The sequence below is a fragment of the Nilaparvata lugens genome, chromosome 5, assembly GCF_014356525.2.
Source record: "Nilaparvata lugens isolate BPH chromosome 5, ASM1435652v1, whole genome shotgun sequence".
NCBI lineage: Eukaryota > Metazoa > Arthropoda > Insecta > Hemiptera > Delphacidae > Nilaparvata > Nilaparvata lugens.
In genome coordinates, this window is record NC_052508.1 from 48640995 (window position 1) to 48660221 (window position 19227).

At 35.8% G+C, this 19227-nt stretch overlaps 1 protein-coding gene across 1 annotated transcript in view; it reads left to right on the forward strand.

The window, feature by feature from the left end:
* Positions 1-19227, forward strand: part of LOC111060808 (roundabout homolog 2) — a 142709-nt gene that overhangs the window by 116487 nt on the left and 6995 nt on the right. Inside the window, exons 6-15 of the mRNA XM_039429514.1 lie at positions 3838-4045; positions 5608-5948; positions 7932-8162; positions 9246-9480; positions 10437-10552; positions 11951-12275; positions 13735-14069; positions 15703-15850; positions 16976-17280; positions 18827-19047. Coding sequence (XP_039285448.1) covers positions 3838-4045; positions 5608-5948; positions 7932-8162; positions 9246-9480; positions 10437-10552; positions 11951-12275; positions 13735-14069; positions 15703-15850; positions 16976-17280; positions 18827-19047 — 2465 coding nt within the window. The remainder of the gene's footprint in view (positions 1-3837; positions 4046-5607; positions 5949-7931; positions 8163-9245; positions 9481-10436; positions 10553-11950; positions 12276-13734; positions 14070-15702; positions 15851-16975; positions 17281-18826; positions 19048-19227) is intronic.

A 19227-nucleotide genomic window follows, 5' to 3' on the forward strand; every position in this document is an offset into this window, starting at 1 on the left:
CTTTTTCCTGGTGAGGATGATGCTCACATGAGCTCCAGGCTTGTTCGTGGTGTAAAGGTGCTGATAAAATTGATTGTTTTATCGAATGGTTTATGGGAGCATGGATGAATAGAGCTCCAGGCTTTAGCATGGTGTAATGGTGCTGATAAAATCGATTGCTTTATCGAATGGAAAGCAATTGCTTTATTCATGGGAGCATAATTATATGACTAAAAAATATTAGTATTTGATTGTAAAAATTCATGGCAAATCATCGGTTACAATGGGTAATGGAAACTATTGATAATGATGATGATGATGAAAGATGAGTAAACCTACAGCTTTAGTTGGGTTCCGAACCATCGGGAAGCAATTATCTAACACATACCTAGATGGTTTTATGGTTTTTAGAGGAGTTGGGCGTGGTGACCCTTACAACAAGAGTAGCAGTCGCATAGCAGGTTATCTTTTCGATACCGGTAGCTTTTCCTTCCTAATTACTTGTAATATTATTACTATATTAGTTATTACTGTGCTAATTTATCCTTTATTCTTGTCAAAAAATAACTCTCACCATTAAAATTATAGAAAAAAGGCAATCAGCAATTGCTCTTAGTTTGTTTTTAAAGAAGTACCCTTAGGTGAATAATTCCTTTCCTATAAGTAGCCTTATTCTCTCTAACTATTTCATGTTAGTCCAGACAAGAAATGCTCAAAAAATGTATAGAGGGAAATGTTTCGAACACAACTTTGTTTAAGATAGTTATGAGATAAACATATCAAAAATCCTCATTCTTATCCCCTGTACCAAGGAGCTGATGGTATTTTCAAAGTACCATTTTTTCGCATATATCTCGGAAATTATGCGTTTTAGCGACATGAGTATCCCGTGCATAATCAACGCTTATGAAATTTACTACATACTAGTTTTGACCGTTCTACAGTGTTGTTTTGGCAGTCGTTTGAAGATATGTTTAGACAATAAATGAATAAATTGCTTAATCAATAAAAGTTCGAAGAGAATTAATAATGATATCGAATGAAGAGAAACTACTGAGTGAATATTATTATCAAAATACATTATTATATTGAAAGTTAATAAACATGAAAATACTTAACACTACAATATATTAATGTACCACTAGAAAAGTTAGTATCATTCTGGAAACCTTAGTGGCTTCAATAACAATAGTGATTTATATTTTGGTTGTAGGTAACATCATTGGAAGATATTCCACCTCCTATAGTGGAGATCGGACCAGCAAACCAACTCTGCCCCTGCAGTCAGTGGCCACCCTGCCCTGCAGAGCACGTGGCAACCCCGCACCTAAGATAAAGTGGTACAAGAACGGCAGTCCCATTGATGGGTCCAAAGCAGCAAGAGTCACCATCATGCCCACTGGAACCCTCCAAATTGATGGTAAATATGATTGATTTCATTGTTATATCATTTTTCATAAACATGTCTCATGATGCATTATATAGTCAAGCATTTGATCCTGATCGAAGATGTCTCCACAAATCAATGTATTTTTTCGTTCTGTGTTGCTGTGATAGGGTAGATATTCATATTGAATGGAAACGACTGTCGTTTTCATTAAAAATATATTTTTCTGAGAGAACTATGATTAAATAATAGTAATATTCAAGTATACAAAAAAATTGAGTACAATATATATATATATATATGATTTTTTAAATTCAAGCAAAAGAAAATACGAAAATATATACTAAGTTACTATGTTTTTAAACATCATACTCACTGAAAGTAATATTTCTAATAGACGCTACCCTCTCAAATGTCACTGTAGTTACAGAAAACTTTCTGATTACTCTAGGAATTCGTTTTAAATTGTCGAAGAAATTACAATTTTCTTTGATACTATCATAAAACATTTTACATTATCAAAAAAAGTTTGTCATAGGGTTAGCAGTAGACAAACCGACTAAACCCTGGATCACATCAAGTTTAGTTAGATCAATAAGGACAAGGAACAAAATGACTATAAAAGCTAGAAGACAGCCGTTCAATGATGCACTTGCCAACAAATTAAAAATTATAATACTATTTTAAAGAGGATTTTGCGCGTGGTAAAGGAGACTTATTTCAAAAACAAATTTATTAACTGCAAACATAATATCAAGAAGACCTGGGAAACATAAATGAAGCAACGGATTCTACTAAACAAAAGAAAAATATATCTTCTGATATACAAGGCATTGATAAACGAGTAATAAAGTCAGACAAAAAGAAAGAGATAGCAGATGAATTCAATAAATATTTCACTACAATCGGTAAAGAGATTACAAATAGGAATCTAAAGAACTTAAATCAAGACAAAACATACAGGTATAGAGTAATTCCAGGAAATTGTAATTCATTCTTTTTTACACCAGTCTCAGAAGAAGAAGTTATTAATACTATTTTAGTCTGAAAAGAAGGGTAACTCCTGGCCCTGATGGAGTATATGCAAATTGCCTCATTGAAAATGCATATAATATTTCTAAACCTCTTGAGCATATAATTAATCTATGTTTTCAACAGGGCTACTTCCCTGACGAAATGAAACGGGCTATAGTCATTCCATTACATAAAGGAAAGGAGAAATCCAGTTTGAATATTTATCGTCCCATTTCCCTCTTATCTAGTATTAGTAAAATTATAGAAAAATGTGTAAAGTCGAGACTAATATCCTACTTAAATAAATATAAAATCTTAAATAGTTCGCAATTGGGTTTTCAGAGTGGCCTTAATACTTCTGATGCAATATTTAGAGTGAGTAGAGAAGTTATAAATCATTTAGATAGAGGAAAAAAGTGCTTGGGAATCTTTCTGGACTTCCAAAAGGCTTTCGACACAGTGGACCATGAACTCTTGCTAAATAAAATGGAAATTATCGGTTTTAGAGGCATAGTTTTGAAATTTTTTAGGTCATACTTAAACTTAAGGTCACAAGCCGTAAAAATTGATGATACAATTAGCAACGATAGGAGAGTTGAAGCTGGGATTCCACAAGGAACAGTGCTTGGCCCAATTCTATTCCTAATTTATATTAATGATTTATTAAATATTGATCTAGACTGTGGCTCTCTCTACTCTTTTGCGGATGACACTGTAGCTCTGTTTCATGGAAATTCATGGATGGAAACATTTAAGAAAGCAAATAGTGGTATAGCAAAGATAAAAATTGGTGTGACCACAATAAATTATGTATAATAAAGATAAAACTGTGGTTCTACCCTTTACCTCACAATGGCTGGTAAGCCCTCTGAGGAGTACCAACTTAAAATAATTATTCATAAACCTGACTGTAATCAGTCTTATTGCCAGTGTGTTCCTCTCTTTGTTCATGATTCTGTAAAATACCTAGGCATCATGATAGATTCTCGACTAAGGTGGGAGCCACATATTTCTTATGTTTGTAATAGATTAAGGAAAACATTTTATAAGTTTGTTCAATTGAGAAATATTCTTCCATTGTACCAGTTGAGGATGGTATTCCTTGCCCTAATCTCTTCTGTAATTGAATACGGCATTGTTGGATGGGGAGGTTGTGGATCTTCCATCTTACAACCCCTTATTTTGCAATATAAGAAAATTGTAAAAATATGTCTGAATAGACCAGTTAGATATCCCACTAACCTAATCTATAAAGAATTCAAAGTTCTAAGCCCTGAGGATTTATATAAATTGAACTTATTAAAATATGTATTTGAACGACCATTAGATTTTCCAGTGACTCCTGAACATGGATATACTTAACACTACAATATATTAATGTACCACTAGAAAAGTTAGTATCATTCTGGAAACCTTAGTGGCTTCAATAACAATAGTGATTTATATTTTGGTTGTAGGTAACATCATTGGAAGATATTCCACCTCCTATAGTGGAGATCGGACCAGCAAACCAAACTCTGCCCCTGCAGTCAGTGGCCACCCTGCCCTGCAGAGCACGTGGCAACCCCGCACCTAAGATAAAGTGGTACAAGAACGGCAGTCCCATTGATGGATCCAAAGCAGCAAGAGTCACCATCATGCCCACTGGAACCCTCCAAATTGATGGTAAATATGATTGATTTCATTGTTATATCATTTTTCATAAACATGTCTCTTGTTTATTTAGTCTAGCATTTGATCCTGATCGAAGATGTCTCCACAAATCAATGTATTTTTTCGTTCTGTGTTGCTGTGATAGGGTAGATATTCATATTGAATGGAAACGACTGTCGTTTTCATTAAAAATATATTTTTCTGAGAGAACTATGATTAAATAATAGTAATATTCAAGTATAAAAAAATCAAGTACAATATATATATGATTTTTTAAATTCAAGCAAAAGAAAATACGAAAATATAATATACTAAGTTACTATGTTTTTAAACATTATACTCACTGGAAGTAATATTTCTAATAGACGCTACCCTCTCAAATTTTACGATAGTTACAGAAAACTTTCTGATTACTCTAGGAATTCGAAGAAATTCGAATATGAAAGGAGAACCGGTACACAGAATCAGTACTGCCAAATTTCTAAAGACGAATTAGTTTGCAAGAATACCGGTACGGTGATATTTTATTTGTTCTACCATTTTCATTCCATGTCAGCCTTTCTTTGTTAATAAAATTGGTATTGAAATGAAGAATACCGTACATGAATCATTTCATTCGGTTCGATTCAATTTTTCAATCATTAATTTGGTAATTTACAATCAATCATACACTTTAGAAAAAAACACCACAGGCTAAACCCCAAAATTTTATTCTATCCCATTCCAATTTATACATTTTTAAAATGTTTTATCAATTATTATTATTGAAATGTAGAACTCACTGAACCGTTGATATTGTTTCGAATCCATTCAATCTAATTTTATTCAAATAGTATTATTTCAAACATTTTCTTTTAATTCGCACATAAACCTGCAATATAACAGTACAAAGATACATGTGAATACATGCAATAATTATGACATAGGCCCCTATTCATAATATGCGTATTTAGGATCTTTGGTGTAAAACTAGGAGAAGACTGAAAGGTTTTCCAACTATGGTTATACTATTAAACATTATTTATAAATATTTATTTACTGATTCAAGATACACAATTATTCATTAAAGGGAGTATCATTAGGTACAGCCCAAAATAACTGATCCCCCGAATTTTGATTCATAGCATTTACTAGCCCAAAAATAAGGTTATGTTTTTCCACTAAAAAAAAGTCGCCTCCTATTTACTGAGCAAACACTCACAATCAGGAAATTTATATGTATCAATATTACTGTTTACTATTGTCTGTCTTTCTATTGGATGTTATTGAGAGAACAATTATTAGCCAATAAAAACTTCTGATTCATATAGGCTACTAGTCCAGAAATTAGGTTATGTTTTTGCACTTTAAAAAATGTATGTCCAATTCACTGAGCAAACGCTTACAAACAAGAAATTTGTATGTATCAATATTATTACTAATTGTGTTAAGTAAGGTCTCTCTATTGAATTTTTAATAATTTACACACACATACACAAGATAAACGTGAATAAACCAAAGAGCACATATTATGCAAAGCAACAAAAATCACAAAATACATCATCTTAAATGTTGATAATGATTTGAATGTGTAGATCTGCAAGTGAGCGACTCTGGCCTGTACACATGCACTGCTTCGTCGGAATCGGGGGAGACATCTTGGTCGGCGGCGCTGGCAGTGGAGAAGGCGCCCGGGGCGCACGTGCATCGCAGCGCCGACCCGTCCACGTTCCCGGGCGCACCAGGCGTGCCGCACCCAGCCAATGCCACCCAGGACAGTGTGCTGGTCGCCTGGGATCCGGGTGCGGCGGGCGCCTGGGAGCCAGACGCAAACCATCAGCAGCAGCTGCTCGGCTACACTGTCGAATACTTCAGTCCCGACCTGCAGACCGGATGGGTCACCGCTGCGCGGAGGGTTGCTTCGCAGGCGGCTCTGGTAACTATAAAAAGCTTTAAAATATGCATTTGAATCGGATGTGTCAGACAAATGTAACAATATCAATTTGTACTTTAATATAAATGTAATTTAGTAAAAAATGACATCAGAATGATTGGGAGCTCCTCTGATCGGCCAGATTTCAATTTGTATGGCCTACAAAACTAGATGAACGCAACCTGAAATGTTCTCTTCAATTATGTTTCAGAGGTTGAAGAAAAGGTTTTTGGGAGGTTAGATTTTTGCTTTCAAATGCTTATATGATGTTATTATTCAAAATCTATATAATATATTAAAGCGAAATGGCACTCACTCACTGACTGACTGACTCACTCACTCACTCTCTCTCTCTCTTGGGTTAACAGCCGTAGGGCTGGTTGGCAGCAGCTCTCCATGCTTTTCTGTCGTCCGCTTTCCGCTTCAGCTCGTAGTATGATCCACATCTCATATCCCGTAGCAATTGTTTCATATACTCCAGCCTAGGTCTTCCTCTCATATTCCTTCCCTCAACCATTCCCTCCATTATCCTTGTCAGTAGAGTGTCATGTCTGATGATGTGGCCAATCAGCTGTGCTCTTCTTTGCTTGATCCACTTCAAGAAGTTCCGGTTCTCTCCCACTCTTTCAAAAACTTGCTCATTTGTAATCATATCTCTCCAACTGATCTTCATCATTCTTCACTCACTCACTCGCAGAACTAAAAATCTACCGGACCAAAAACGTTCAAATTTGGTAGGTACCTATGTTCAGTTGGCCCTTTAGAGGCGCACTAAGAACGGATTTGGAAAAATTTCCAAAGATACGCCCAAAATCTGCATTTTTCCAGCGTTTTTTTTAGCGCTTTCTCAGCTTTATCAAGAACAAATGAACAGAAAATGTTAAAATTTAGTACAGAAGCTCATCTAGGGTGTAATAATGCTGTTTTAGAAGGAATTTGCAATAAAGTCAAAGATACGCCCAAAATTAGCGTTTTTCCAGCGTTTTTGCTCTTTCTCAGATTTATCGAGAACAAATGAACAGAAATTGTTCGAATTTAGTAAAGAAGCTAAGCCAGGGTGTAATAATGTTGTGTTAGAAGGAATTTGAAATAACGCCAAAGATACGCCCAAAATTAGTGTTTTTTGCGTCTTTCTCAGTTCTTTCATCAAGTAATAGAGAGAAAATGTCCAAATTTTAGACAGAGGTTTAGGTAGGGTCTAAAAATGTTGTGATGAGTTGACTTTAATATTTCATCAAAGATCCGCCCAAAATCAGCGTTTTTCTCAGCTTTTCTGCGTTTTCTCAGTACTTTGACTTTCTGATGGAATGAAGCATGCTCAGATGAAAAATGCAGACGAGCGAAGCGAGCCCGCTGATCTCATTTCTGGACGATCAATTCGGGGGTCCAGGGGGCGGACCCCCCTCTGGTTCAGAAAAGAACCATAATAAAGCTGGTATCCCACATATCATTACAGGATCACTGAGCGTGCTCACTACAGTAAAATATAATTTCCATGAGTTTCAATGGGACTATTCTTACACGCTTGGCCGGGCTGAGTGGGAATAATCTCATTTGAACCCATAGGAATAATATTTTCACTGTACTGGACATGTAAGTTGCACTGATACTGATATGTAATAATCCAGAAACTATAGGTAGAAATAATTATATTCTCAAAGGTTGAAAGTTTGTAGGCTATGTATGACAAATTTTGCATTTATGTCCTTCACCAGCAACATGGATAACATTTGTATGATAAACGTTTTCTTCAAGTAGATTTTGGTGCTCTACAGTCTTGAACGCCACGACCACGCGCGTTTTGCTTTTCATCAACTGAGATTATATCTGTATCTTACTTTTTTTTTAAAAAGACAGTTATAATAAGCATCAGCTTCAGCTGTTGAAAAGTGAAATTCGCGTGTTTTTTGGCGCTCAAGTTTTTACGTAGCTTAACGTTTCAATATTGACTCTGGATTTTTTTAAATTTACCTCTTTCTTTGGCAGATAAGCGATCTGAAACCGGACACGTCGTACGTGTTCGTGGTGCGCGCGGAGAACATGCACGGCCTGTCCGTGCCGAGCAACATTTCGGCCGAGATCAGGACGCTGCGCGCGGGGGAGAGGGTGATGCCGCATCAGCTGATGCAAGAGGCGAGGCAGCGACTCAACACTAAGGTGCTGGCGCTCAGCATGCTCACGCCAATCTCATCCACCTCCGTCAAGATCAGCTGGGAGGTCAGTCACCAAACAAATCACTTTAATTCAACGAGAGCATTATGATATTTTTATTTTGTAAGATAACTAGTTCTGTTGATAGATAACTCAAGTGGGTCATTCAATATCCGATATTTTGTCCAACTTTTGATCCTTCAATTCGACGTCAGAACGTGAATGGGGTTGTTGTGGGCGGGGCTAATGCTGTCGGAAGTCTGGTGAACTGTTGAACTGACTTGGCCCACCACGCAAGGTCTGCCGCTCGTTCAGGTTTTATTTGCAACGTGAGAGGTGATGTTTGACTAAGCAGCCGAAGCATGAGTGGTGGCCAAAGTAGTTGGAACATAGTGAATGGCCCGCTTAATTAATATGTTTAATCTACACTTTTTAGGGTCTCATTGTACTTAAATAATGAATTGCCGCTTTCATTTAAATAGATATTGAATGTTTACATTTTTTCTAATACTTATGTTTAGGCTTTGAGTGAAGAAAATGTGCTATCTGAATCACATTAATTGATGAAAAGTAGTAAAATATAGATGGAAATTAATTGATAATTTATAAATTAATTAATTAATTTATATATTCTTATTAATAATAATAACAAAATATAGTTTTGTAAGTGGAGTAATATTCTATTTTTGATCAGAAATTACATTCAATTCAATGTCAACTGATTAACTGATTTAAAATTGAATCAAACATTTCATATTCTCCTTACCTTGGAACTATTAAACGTTATATGAATAAAAAAATATGAGTTTCGATTTTGGTGTGATGTTCGTTTTATTAATAATAATTGTGAGTAATAATTATAATGATAGTACACTGATCATGATAGCACAATTTTTATTATGATATATTCACATAAAGCGTTAATGTTTGGTCACATATCTTTGAGAAAGTAACCTATATCTTTTACTTTTAAGTGGAACTTTGAGCATGGTTAGAACATGTTTTGAACCTTAAACATGTGTATGGTTTGATAAATATATTGATTCGTTTAATAACATACAACTCTAATTATTGGACTTTCTCTCATAAAAATTAACAATTGATGCTCATGATGGATTCAAAACCAACATAACTTTGCTTGTTTTGCAGGTTAGCGGGGGAGATGAGTTTCTGGAAGGGCTGTACGTGTATTACCAGGAGGTGGCCCTGCTGACAGCCGCTTTGCAGAAGTTCGAAATGATGACCGTTCTGAATGCAGGCGCCACCAGCTACACGGTGTCCAATCTGGCCAAGTACACCAAGTACGAGTTCTTTCTAGTCCCATTCTTCAAGTCCATTGAAGGCCAACCATCCAACTCGAGGATTGTTGAGACTCTTGAGGATGGTCAGTTTCATCTACTACTACAATTTATTTTCCATTATTGGATATGATTGGACAATCTGTTAATAATAATTCAAACACTTAGTACCGGTTGCACAACAGCCGGTTAAATTTTAACGGTGATTATTTACACGAGGACCAATCAGAGAAGCCGTCTTTTCAAAAACGCCTTCTCTGATTGGTTCTTGTGAAATTAATCACGGTTAAAATTTAACCGGCTGTTGTGCAACCGGGCCTTATACTTTAAATGAGTCACTTTATCTAGTCGATTCATAATTCAAGCACAATTTATGACATAACCTCCAATTCAGAATCCGAGCCCGCGCAAGCAATACAATCTGCCAACCTCACGGCAAAATAAATCACAATGGTCATACCGTATGGTTGCTTCTCGTTGAAAATAATGCACTGAGCCTAATATTAGCCCATACAAAACTATTAATGTTTAAATCTATAAAAATAATGAAGTTTGAATCTATAAAAATTATGCAGTTTGACAAGTACATTGAGCTGCGCTTTGATCAAAGTTGTCTACAAAATTTTGTTCACAAGTAGTCTTCTACAAAAATAGTTGCCACCAAAATATTTCTCCTCAATATTTTGTTGACAATTTTTGATCTCTACAATAAAATGAGTGAGAAACAAAAATTTTGTTGAAGACAAGGTTTTTCACAAGTTGACGACAAAATGTTTTTTTTTTTTTTTTTTTGTTTCCAAGAAATTAAAAACAAATTTGTTGAAAACTTACTTGACAATTCAAGTGGTAACGCGGTTTTATATTTTTTCTTGCCTGATCATTACAAATACAGTGTAATGACTTGATTTATTTATTGCAGTGATAATAAAAGTCACTAGTAATCCTCCATTCGAGGAGGTCTTTATGGGCAAAAATAATATTCACTCACAACATGTAATAATTTGTATTTCAATCTGATCATTCTGTTGATTTGCTTCTTCAGTTCCATCGGCCCCTCCAGAGAACATCCAATCAGGCATGATCAATGCATCAGCCGCCTACGTCAGATGGTCAACCCCACACAAGCAGCATCTTAATGGAGTTCTAGTTAGCTACAAGGTAACTTATATCTCTCCTCTTTGATTATAGGTACTAATGTACCTAGAATACAATGCAATACAAAGTTGATAGTAAAAATTATTTCAGGTTGTAAAAGAATATTTCTTGGTAGCTAGTTTTGCTGTTCTAGGTCTTGTGTTGTAATTCTAATTTGTGATTTTACAAGTAAATGTAGGGTTGTCTCATTGAATATTATCAGTCACATGGGAAACTATTCATAGATTACTCATTTCATCATAATTATTCGATCATATATTTTATTACATTATAAAAATGCTACCGCATTAGCAAAGCTTATTTGGGTATCATTCAGAAAAAATGTCATGGTATCAGGCTACATATATTGACAGATCCATGACGTGATTTGTACACGGTACTTGAAAAAATTTAATAACTTTCAAGGGAGGTCAGTGAATGCTATAAGGCCAGACATTAATATAACCAAACAGGTTCGACTGAACAGTTATTAATGTTGGGCTTCTATAACCTCTCCTGGATAGGCAAGAGCACTTGGGAACTATTTTGAACAGGATGATTAAGGGATTGTTGAAGCTGGGAGAATATGAAACGTTGGGCACTGCCTTCTTAATCAACTTGGTGAGATTGCTCTAAAAATAGTTCTAAACAGAAAATGAAGATCAAAAAATAAGTAGGAATTATCAAAAATATTTTTATTATTTCATACTTATCCTATAATATTTTATGTACTATTCAATTTCACCAAGTAAAAGTGTTTCTCTTTATTTCTGCATGTATATAACTGAGTGTGTTTTACAGTCGTCATCATAAAAATTAAATTCACTGTAGCGATATACAATAAAGTAACATAGATATTACCTACGTTAGATTAATACATTATTATTTCTGAACACAACAATCATGAGTTCAAGTCTTGATTCGAGAAGTTCTAATTACTTATTAAATCACCTATACTTTTTACTTATTCTATTTTAGTATTCTATACTTATCGTTCTGGATTTTACTCTGAATATTTCCCAGACCAGGTAAAAATCTCCGTTGCAAAACACCATACATACTAGCATAGAGAAACAATAGCGTAAGTAGATATCCCATGGTATAGGGCGTTTATGCCGCAACTTTTATTGTTATTTCAAGCCCATAGTCCACGTATTTCTTCCCCGTGATGCTGTGTGACGCTGGTAGTCTCTCATATTGTGCCGTTCATACACTCTCACCCCGCCAAAACATTAAAAATTCACAGTGATCGACAGTAATCAGCTTGAGATAACAGCAAAAGTTGCGACATAAACGCCCTATACCATGGGATATCTACTTATGCTATTGTTTCTCTATGATACTAGTCAGCAAAACTCCGTTGCAAAACACCATATACTAAAGGCTATACTAGATAATCATATTGGACAATTTGAATTGCAGATCCAGATCAAAGGCAACACATCGAAAGTGTTGGCAGAGATGTCGCTGAACGCATCGACGACGTCCATCTTCCTCAACAACCTGACTCAGGGCGGTGTGTACCGGGCGCAGGTGGCGGCGTGCACCCGCCTTGGAGCCGGCCCCTGGTCAGAGCCCATTGCCCTGCCCACCCGGGGGGGCCTCCCGCCCCACGCCTCCTCCACCTCACCCTGGTTGGCGCTCTTCTTCTGCCTGCTCATGCTGTCTCTGTTGCTCGGTTCGCTCGCCACTATTTTCCTCAAGCGACGGCAGAACACTGTCACCAAGCAGATGGGGCATCTTCCTGGTCAGTTTCATTAACTATTCATCCACTCATCCACCGAAAATTATGTATCCAATTATTGATTAATTGATTATTCATCTAGAAAAATATTCAGTAGGCTATGTGAAATCTAAGAGATTTCACATATTAATAAATGACACTTGTAGAAATTAAACATTGCTTGAACACTTTTAATTTGTAAACACTTTTTTTAAACATTGACACTTCACTAGCAATTAATGCCACAACTGAGCTAGATAATCTACTGGAGTTGGAACTGATTCATTTTTTATTGCGGATGATGCCCGTTGAGCTTTTTGATCATTAATGGTATATTTACAAAAATATGTGTGATCCAAGAGATCAAACTATCCTGAAAATATCCTTAAACTGGCCATTTTGATAAATTATACTTCACAAGCAATAATTTCCATAACTGAGTTGAATAAATTACTGAAGTTAGCACTGATTGAGGAACAGAGTTCTGTCTGATTTCATAAATCTGGTTTGAAAGCGCATTGATGGAGTAGAATTATTCTAGTGTTTGTAATGTATTGGCTTCGATTAATAAGCTGTAATCAATGTCTCTGAATAAAATAAATTCCTCACAAACATTCAGTATGTATAGATTGATGAGGTTTTATTTTTTTTATACAGTTCAGGTGCATTTTTTCAACCTTAAATTATAGTTAATAATAGGCTATACTTTTTCTCACCACTCCGGCTCCAGTGCTAGAGTAAAAGGGGCTCCACACGTGAGAGCACAGAATTCGAATACCGCCTTATACAAGGCCAAAAATCACACAATTTGATATTATGGGCTATTTTTATGTGGTCTCATGGCCTGCACCTTAGAGCCCAGGCCGTGAGGGTGTCTTGAGGCCGAGCTCTGACGTATATATAGCCTCCCTAATAGAAGAACAATGATGCGTTCCCGATCAATGTGGGCTCCGATCAATTTTCTTTTTGTGGAGCTCAACGGGAATACCGAGATTACATCACTAATCTGATTGAGCAGATATGATGATAAACGTTGGGTCAATCGCTTCCTAAAATATATCAATCAACAACAGCGCTCGATCGGGTTGTTTAAATTGATTGAATTTTTCAACAAGCGTTCATTTTATACAACAGTACATGATTATTAATGTTATGCATCTGGGTGAAAATGTAGGTGATTAAATACAGTGATTGATTATTGCATGAAACATTTCACCTTAACTTTCATTATATATTTCACCAGCCATGATGACACAGAAATAATATAGCCTACAATAATGTCAAACTATATTAATAATGAGATATATTGTGAGCTGTTAGTAAGAAACATATAGAAAGCTGATCAGATGGCTCACTTGTATATATTATACATTTCAAAACTTTTTACCCACATTTACACCACTCTTTAAGATAGAGATCTTGCTTCCCTTCTCTTTCTGACGTTTTTTGCAGTGTTTGATTTTCTAATTTTGTGTGAGTGTAGTGAACGCCAACGAGCTGTGCCATCTGAACCTGCTGCACGGCAACGGAGGCGGCATGATGGTGGGAGGCGGTGGAATGGGTGGCGGGGGCGGTGGTGGAGGTGGAGGCAAGGAGACGCTGTGGATCGACCGAGGCTGGAACGGAGGAGGAGGCCTGGAGAAGGAGACAGAGACCAAACTGCTGGGCATGGGTGGGGAGTGCGGAGACTATGCTGAGGTCAACAATCCGCGCAACCTGACCACCTTCTACAACAACCGCAACCAGCAGCCCAACCACATCAACCCCACGCCCTACGCCACCACCACGCTCATCAACTCCAATAAAAGCGATCACAGTGTGAGTTAGCATTCAATTGCTGTCAATAAATTTATGTGAAGAGGTCAAAAATAGAGTTTCTAAGGCCTATAGGCTTTCATAATTATAATAATAATAATAATAATAATAATAATAACTTATTGATTCTTCTTCACTTTCACAACAATTAAAAAAAACAGAATAATTTGTATACATCATAAAAATATAAAAAGAATCAAATCAATCGGCTACTATAGTGATGTCCACGTTATAATGGCAGTGGAGAAAGATGGAAAAACAGTGTTGCCAATTCTCTGCCTTGCCACTGCCTTACATAGAGGAAATGGTATATCTGATGTATTAACTGTTCACTCTTGTTTAAAATAATCAATCATATTTTATTTGTCAGGAAAATAACTATCCCAATGATTGAATAATTATTACATTTTCATAATTGAGATTGAATGTTTTGTTAATTGGCAACGTTGCAGAGCTAGAGAAGGATAGCGCTCTCTGCTTTGAAGAATGCTAGACAAGGATAGCAAGAATGTTAAGTATTGCCATTATAACGTGGAACTCACTATATAGACAGGATAACTGATACGGGTAAATCTGATATAGGCTATATAAATGTTTCGGCCGAGATTTCGCTCATTACAGAATGCACGGCCTCTTATGTAGCAGACTATACAAGACTTATTCAGAATTTTTTGGTGACGTTTATTCGGTCTGTGTAGATGGGACCTCAGTTATAACTTTTCTGTAATGTATATCATTAGATAGATAACTTTAATACAATTGATTTTCCAAAAAATACAAGAACACAAAAAAGTAGGCTAACCTTACAAAATGAGTACTGAACAGACAAATTTGATAATAGTGAAATTATACTACAATACTATGTAGCCTATTTGACAATTATATTTGATTTTTTCAAAATGCCAATCAAATTGAAAAACAACATGGATTATGTCCTGTGTCACTATATACTGTCACTAAGAATAAACCTTTTTCTATTTTTTAGATTCCATTTCATTTTAATTTTGCACGCATCCTGTTTGGTAATCTTTTGATAGCCGCCTATATCTATCAAATTTGGATTTGTATTAGGATTGAAATTTTAAAGCATAGGATAGCCTACAGACGCAATAGTGTTCAATTAAAAATGAACTGAAATCAAAATAATATACTTCATTCAATGTATTGTCAGAAGCTATTGTGTTATTCTATTCACTATATTGTATTAAAATTTTTCATCAATTTTTATTAAATTAAGCTTGAGCAAACATTGCAGAGATTGTAAGGATTCTTAGGTAGTAAACTTATACAACCAAATCATAGTGACTTGTGAAATATCATTGTATGTTTCAATTTAAAGTCAAAAATGATTTTCAGATCAATTATTATCATACAATCATGATTATAAACCAAGAATGAGGAGGATATTAGATCAACAATAATTAGATTAGTATCGATGTTGATTGAATAAATTACACTCTCCACAAATGAATGTTTGAAATTTGTATTTGTTTCCTTTTATGTCATACTTGTATGAGTTTATTTATCTTCTGTAATTAGAATTTCTATAAATGCAGCCGAAAAGCCCATGGGTTTGGCAAGATCCTCAATTTGTTTGAGTTGTGAATAAAAAATTTTGGTTTGATTTGCCTAACAGGATTCTCATTTCGTGCAGTCAACACCAAGCACATCGTCCGAAGTGAAGACGTCAACCTCAGGCGAGTCGACTTCGAGGCACATCAACAACTACGACCAAGGCAGTCCCGACCACAGAGCCATGTCTGATCTCGGTCCAACCTATGCAGGTAATCTTGATATTTATTTCAGTATTTAATGTCTTTTCAGCATTTTCTGCCTTATTTTTTTCATTTATAATAGATATAATCTATTTTCATAACTTGAATAATAGCAGAAAAAAATTAACAACAAATGTTGTATGAATTTGATTGTATAGAGGTCCCATCAGAATGTGACCCCTTTTTGATTATAATGATCTGAAATCCGAACCAAACAGAATTACAAAAATTGAATTTTCCTCTTAATCCTCCGTTTTCTTTTTTATATAGGAATAGGAGTCATGATATTTTGTCAATCAATATAGGATATTTTTCGGATCGAGATCGGAATTGGTCAAATTTGGTGTACAATTATGTTTCTATCACTCTATTTGAACTAATGAAAAGTTTTATTTGTAGTGGTTGTTGAAATATTTCTCGATAAACGTGATTTTTCAGGTTGAAATAGGTGAAATTGGTTATTTGAGGGATGAATCGGAATTTCAATCATTACAAAGTATTTTAATTTCAAAGAAGATTCATTGGTGAATCATTAAGTCAAAGTTGCATTCAATATTAAGTAATTAGGATTATAATGGATCAATGAAGACACACCAAAAAGGATTTTTGTCAAATAAACGTGTTAGGTTGAATATGATAGAAGAAGATTCAAATGTACGGTATGTGTGGATTATGATTTTAATATTTTAGACGAGTCAACTTAATTTTATTATTTTAAATTGAATTATTTTAAAAATTATTGAATATACCACAACTCATCCTTCAAGTAATCAAGGCTACCGTTTCCAACTGGGAAACATATATTTTCCACAATATTATCTCCGTCAATACTATCTAGTCCAAAGACTAATGAGCTAATTTCTACTATCCTAAAATACTAATTGAAAAATGAAACAGCGAATTTCTTATTAGAAACTCTTACTGCTATAGTTTAATTAATCAAAATATCGATTATGAAATTATTGCATCTTGCCGTATCATTTTGGATGGATGGTTAGAGTATTTAATTGGTTTTCTGTTGTTGCAACAATTTCAAAGTTGTTTCATCCATTAATTCAATTTCGCATCCAATTATTAATTTTTACTCATCCATCCATTGATGTTTTATCGATTGATTGAATTTATTGATTGCAGACGAAAACCACCACCACCACCATCACCGCCACCGGGGGCATCACAACCAGACGGGGGGCGGTGGAGGCGGCTCAGCAGCCGTGTGCAGCTCGATGCCGAACTGGAGCGAGTTCCTGCCACCGCCTCCGCTGCACCCGCCGCCCCCCGCCAGTCCGCGCCTGCTCAAGCGGGGCCAGCAGCCGGGGGCGGTGGGGCCTGGAGGCGGTAACTACCGCAACGGAGGCGGGTCGTGCGTCTCCAGCCAGGGCTCGGACACCTGTGTCAGTCACCGACATCATCCCCCGCCCCAGCAGAGGCCGCCTCCCGTTAGTAACGCCATTTTTATTCATTTTGTTTTCATAAATGATTATAAATAATAATAATCATTCGAAATAATCTGTTTATCATTATTTATTCAGTTTTATTACAATGAAATGAACTATGCAAAAATAAATAAAGTAAAATATTTTTTCTAATTTAAAAATAATTATAGAAAATGAGACATCAGGCGAACTTTTTCCCGATAAAATTATCTTTTCAAAAATACATAAAGAAGAGTAATTGTTACAATTTGAAATTATTATAGAAAATAAAGACATCAAGCGAACTACTTCCCCTAAAGGAAGCTTAAGTTTCTTGATATGAAGGAGCCGAGCATACTTTGGCGAGCTACAATAGCAACTAAGACTCAACCATTCTGATGGACTTGAATTATTTATTTATAATATCAAATATGACGATGATATAAACATATGAGGCCGGAACTGGTTTTATAAATATTTTAAATCATAATATATATTTTACTGTTACCTCACATATGGTATAGAGCTTTGGGGTTGTACCACAAAGGAAAATATGCAGAGGGTATTTGTATTACAAAAGAGGGCTATACGGTGCGGGCCTTGGATTCAATCACCCCTGTAGGGATGCGTTCAGATCATTGTCGCTGCTGACGGTGCCTTCGATTCACATTTTCAGAATAAATATTAGTTATTCAGGCTGCAAATTTTATAATAAGCTCCTATACATGCCTATACATTTAAAGAGTGCATCCACCAGCATTCCTCTTAATAGATTTAAAGCCGACCCTCAAAATATCTGACTGACAAAGCCTACTACGATGCAGGATTATTTGGAGGATACCTGCGAGATTTAGTCGATTTTAGTAGGCTGTATTTTTTATATTTGTATTAATTTTACAACGTTCAACTGTGTGCTTGTGTAATAGTATGCGCTCTGTGTTGAATGAATTAAATATCTATCCATCTATCTATAATGTTGTTTCTAATACTGATCTATATATCATAACATCAATTATTATAGAAAATTACTAGTACGGTACCCTCATTATATTTCTTACGTATATTACTTTTCTAAAATAATTAAACATTCAAGTAGCCCAATTGAAATACTTCATTAGATCATAAGATTATTGTTATTTAGCAATTTGTAATATAAAGAGTAATTTTTCAGTCCTGTTACCCTATTTTAAATGTGTGATCATCTATTTTTAATGTAGTGGAATTTCGTTTAGCGACTGGTAGCCCTACTCAATCGGTTTACACACGGCAAACACACGTGCGAACTACTGGGGAGGGATTTTTCCTCTGTCCGTCTGCTGCTGTGCCGCCAAGCCTCATGAAGTGTTTTTTCAGGCACCAACTCAATCAGCCAATCGTAGAGCTTCCTGTCCTGCTGACTCTTAAAACGCCTGAAAAAATGTTTGAAAAAACTCCTGAAAAAACGCTTTCCCTGCTGGCTCTGAAAACGCCTGAAAATGCTTGAAAAAACGCTCAATGTGGTTTGACCCTAATACTCACAATTTTGCTAATTTTGTCACACATTGTTGTTAATTAGGTGTATTACTTGCAGGTGCCGACGTTTCCTCAAAGTCACATGGTGATGAATGGGGGTGGGGGTGGGGCCAGTGACAACTCATCAGTGTGCAGCTACAACAACAGCGTTGGCAGCAGCTATCAGCCGGGAGGGGGCGGTGGGGGTGTTGGGGGGAGGGGGCACCACAACATGGCCGCTGACTCCTGCTATGAGACCACTTCCCTACTGCACTCGCATCACAATCTCCCTCACTACAGGTAAAGCCTACCTCACTTAAATAAATAAGTTTATTTGTTTGAAGCGTTAGCTCATACAAAGAGTTGCTCTTGCATTAACAACATTAAACAACATAAACAACTTTAAACTTTTTTCATGCTATTTAAATAATTGCATAACATCAATAGATAACATAACAGAAGATAACATATCAATAGATA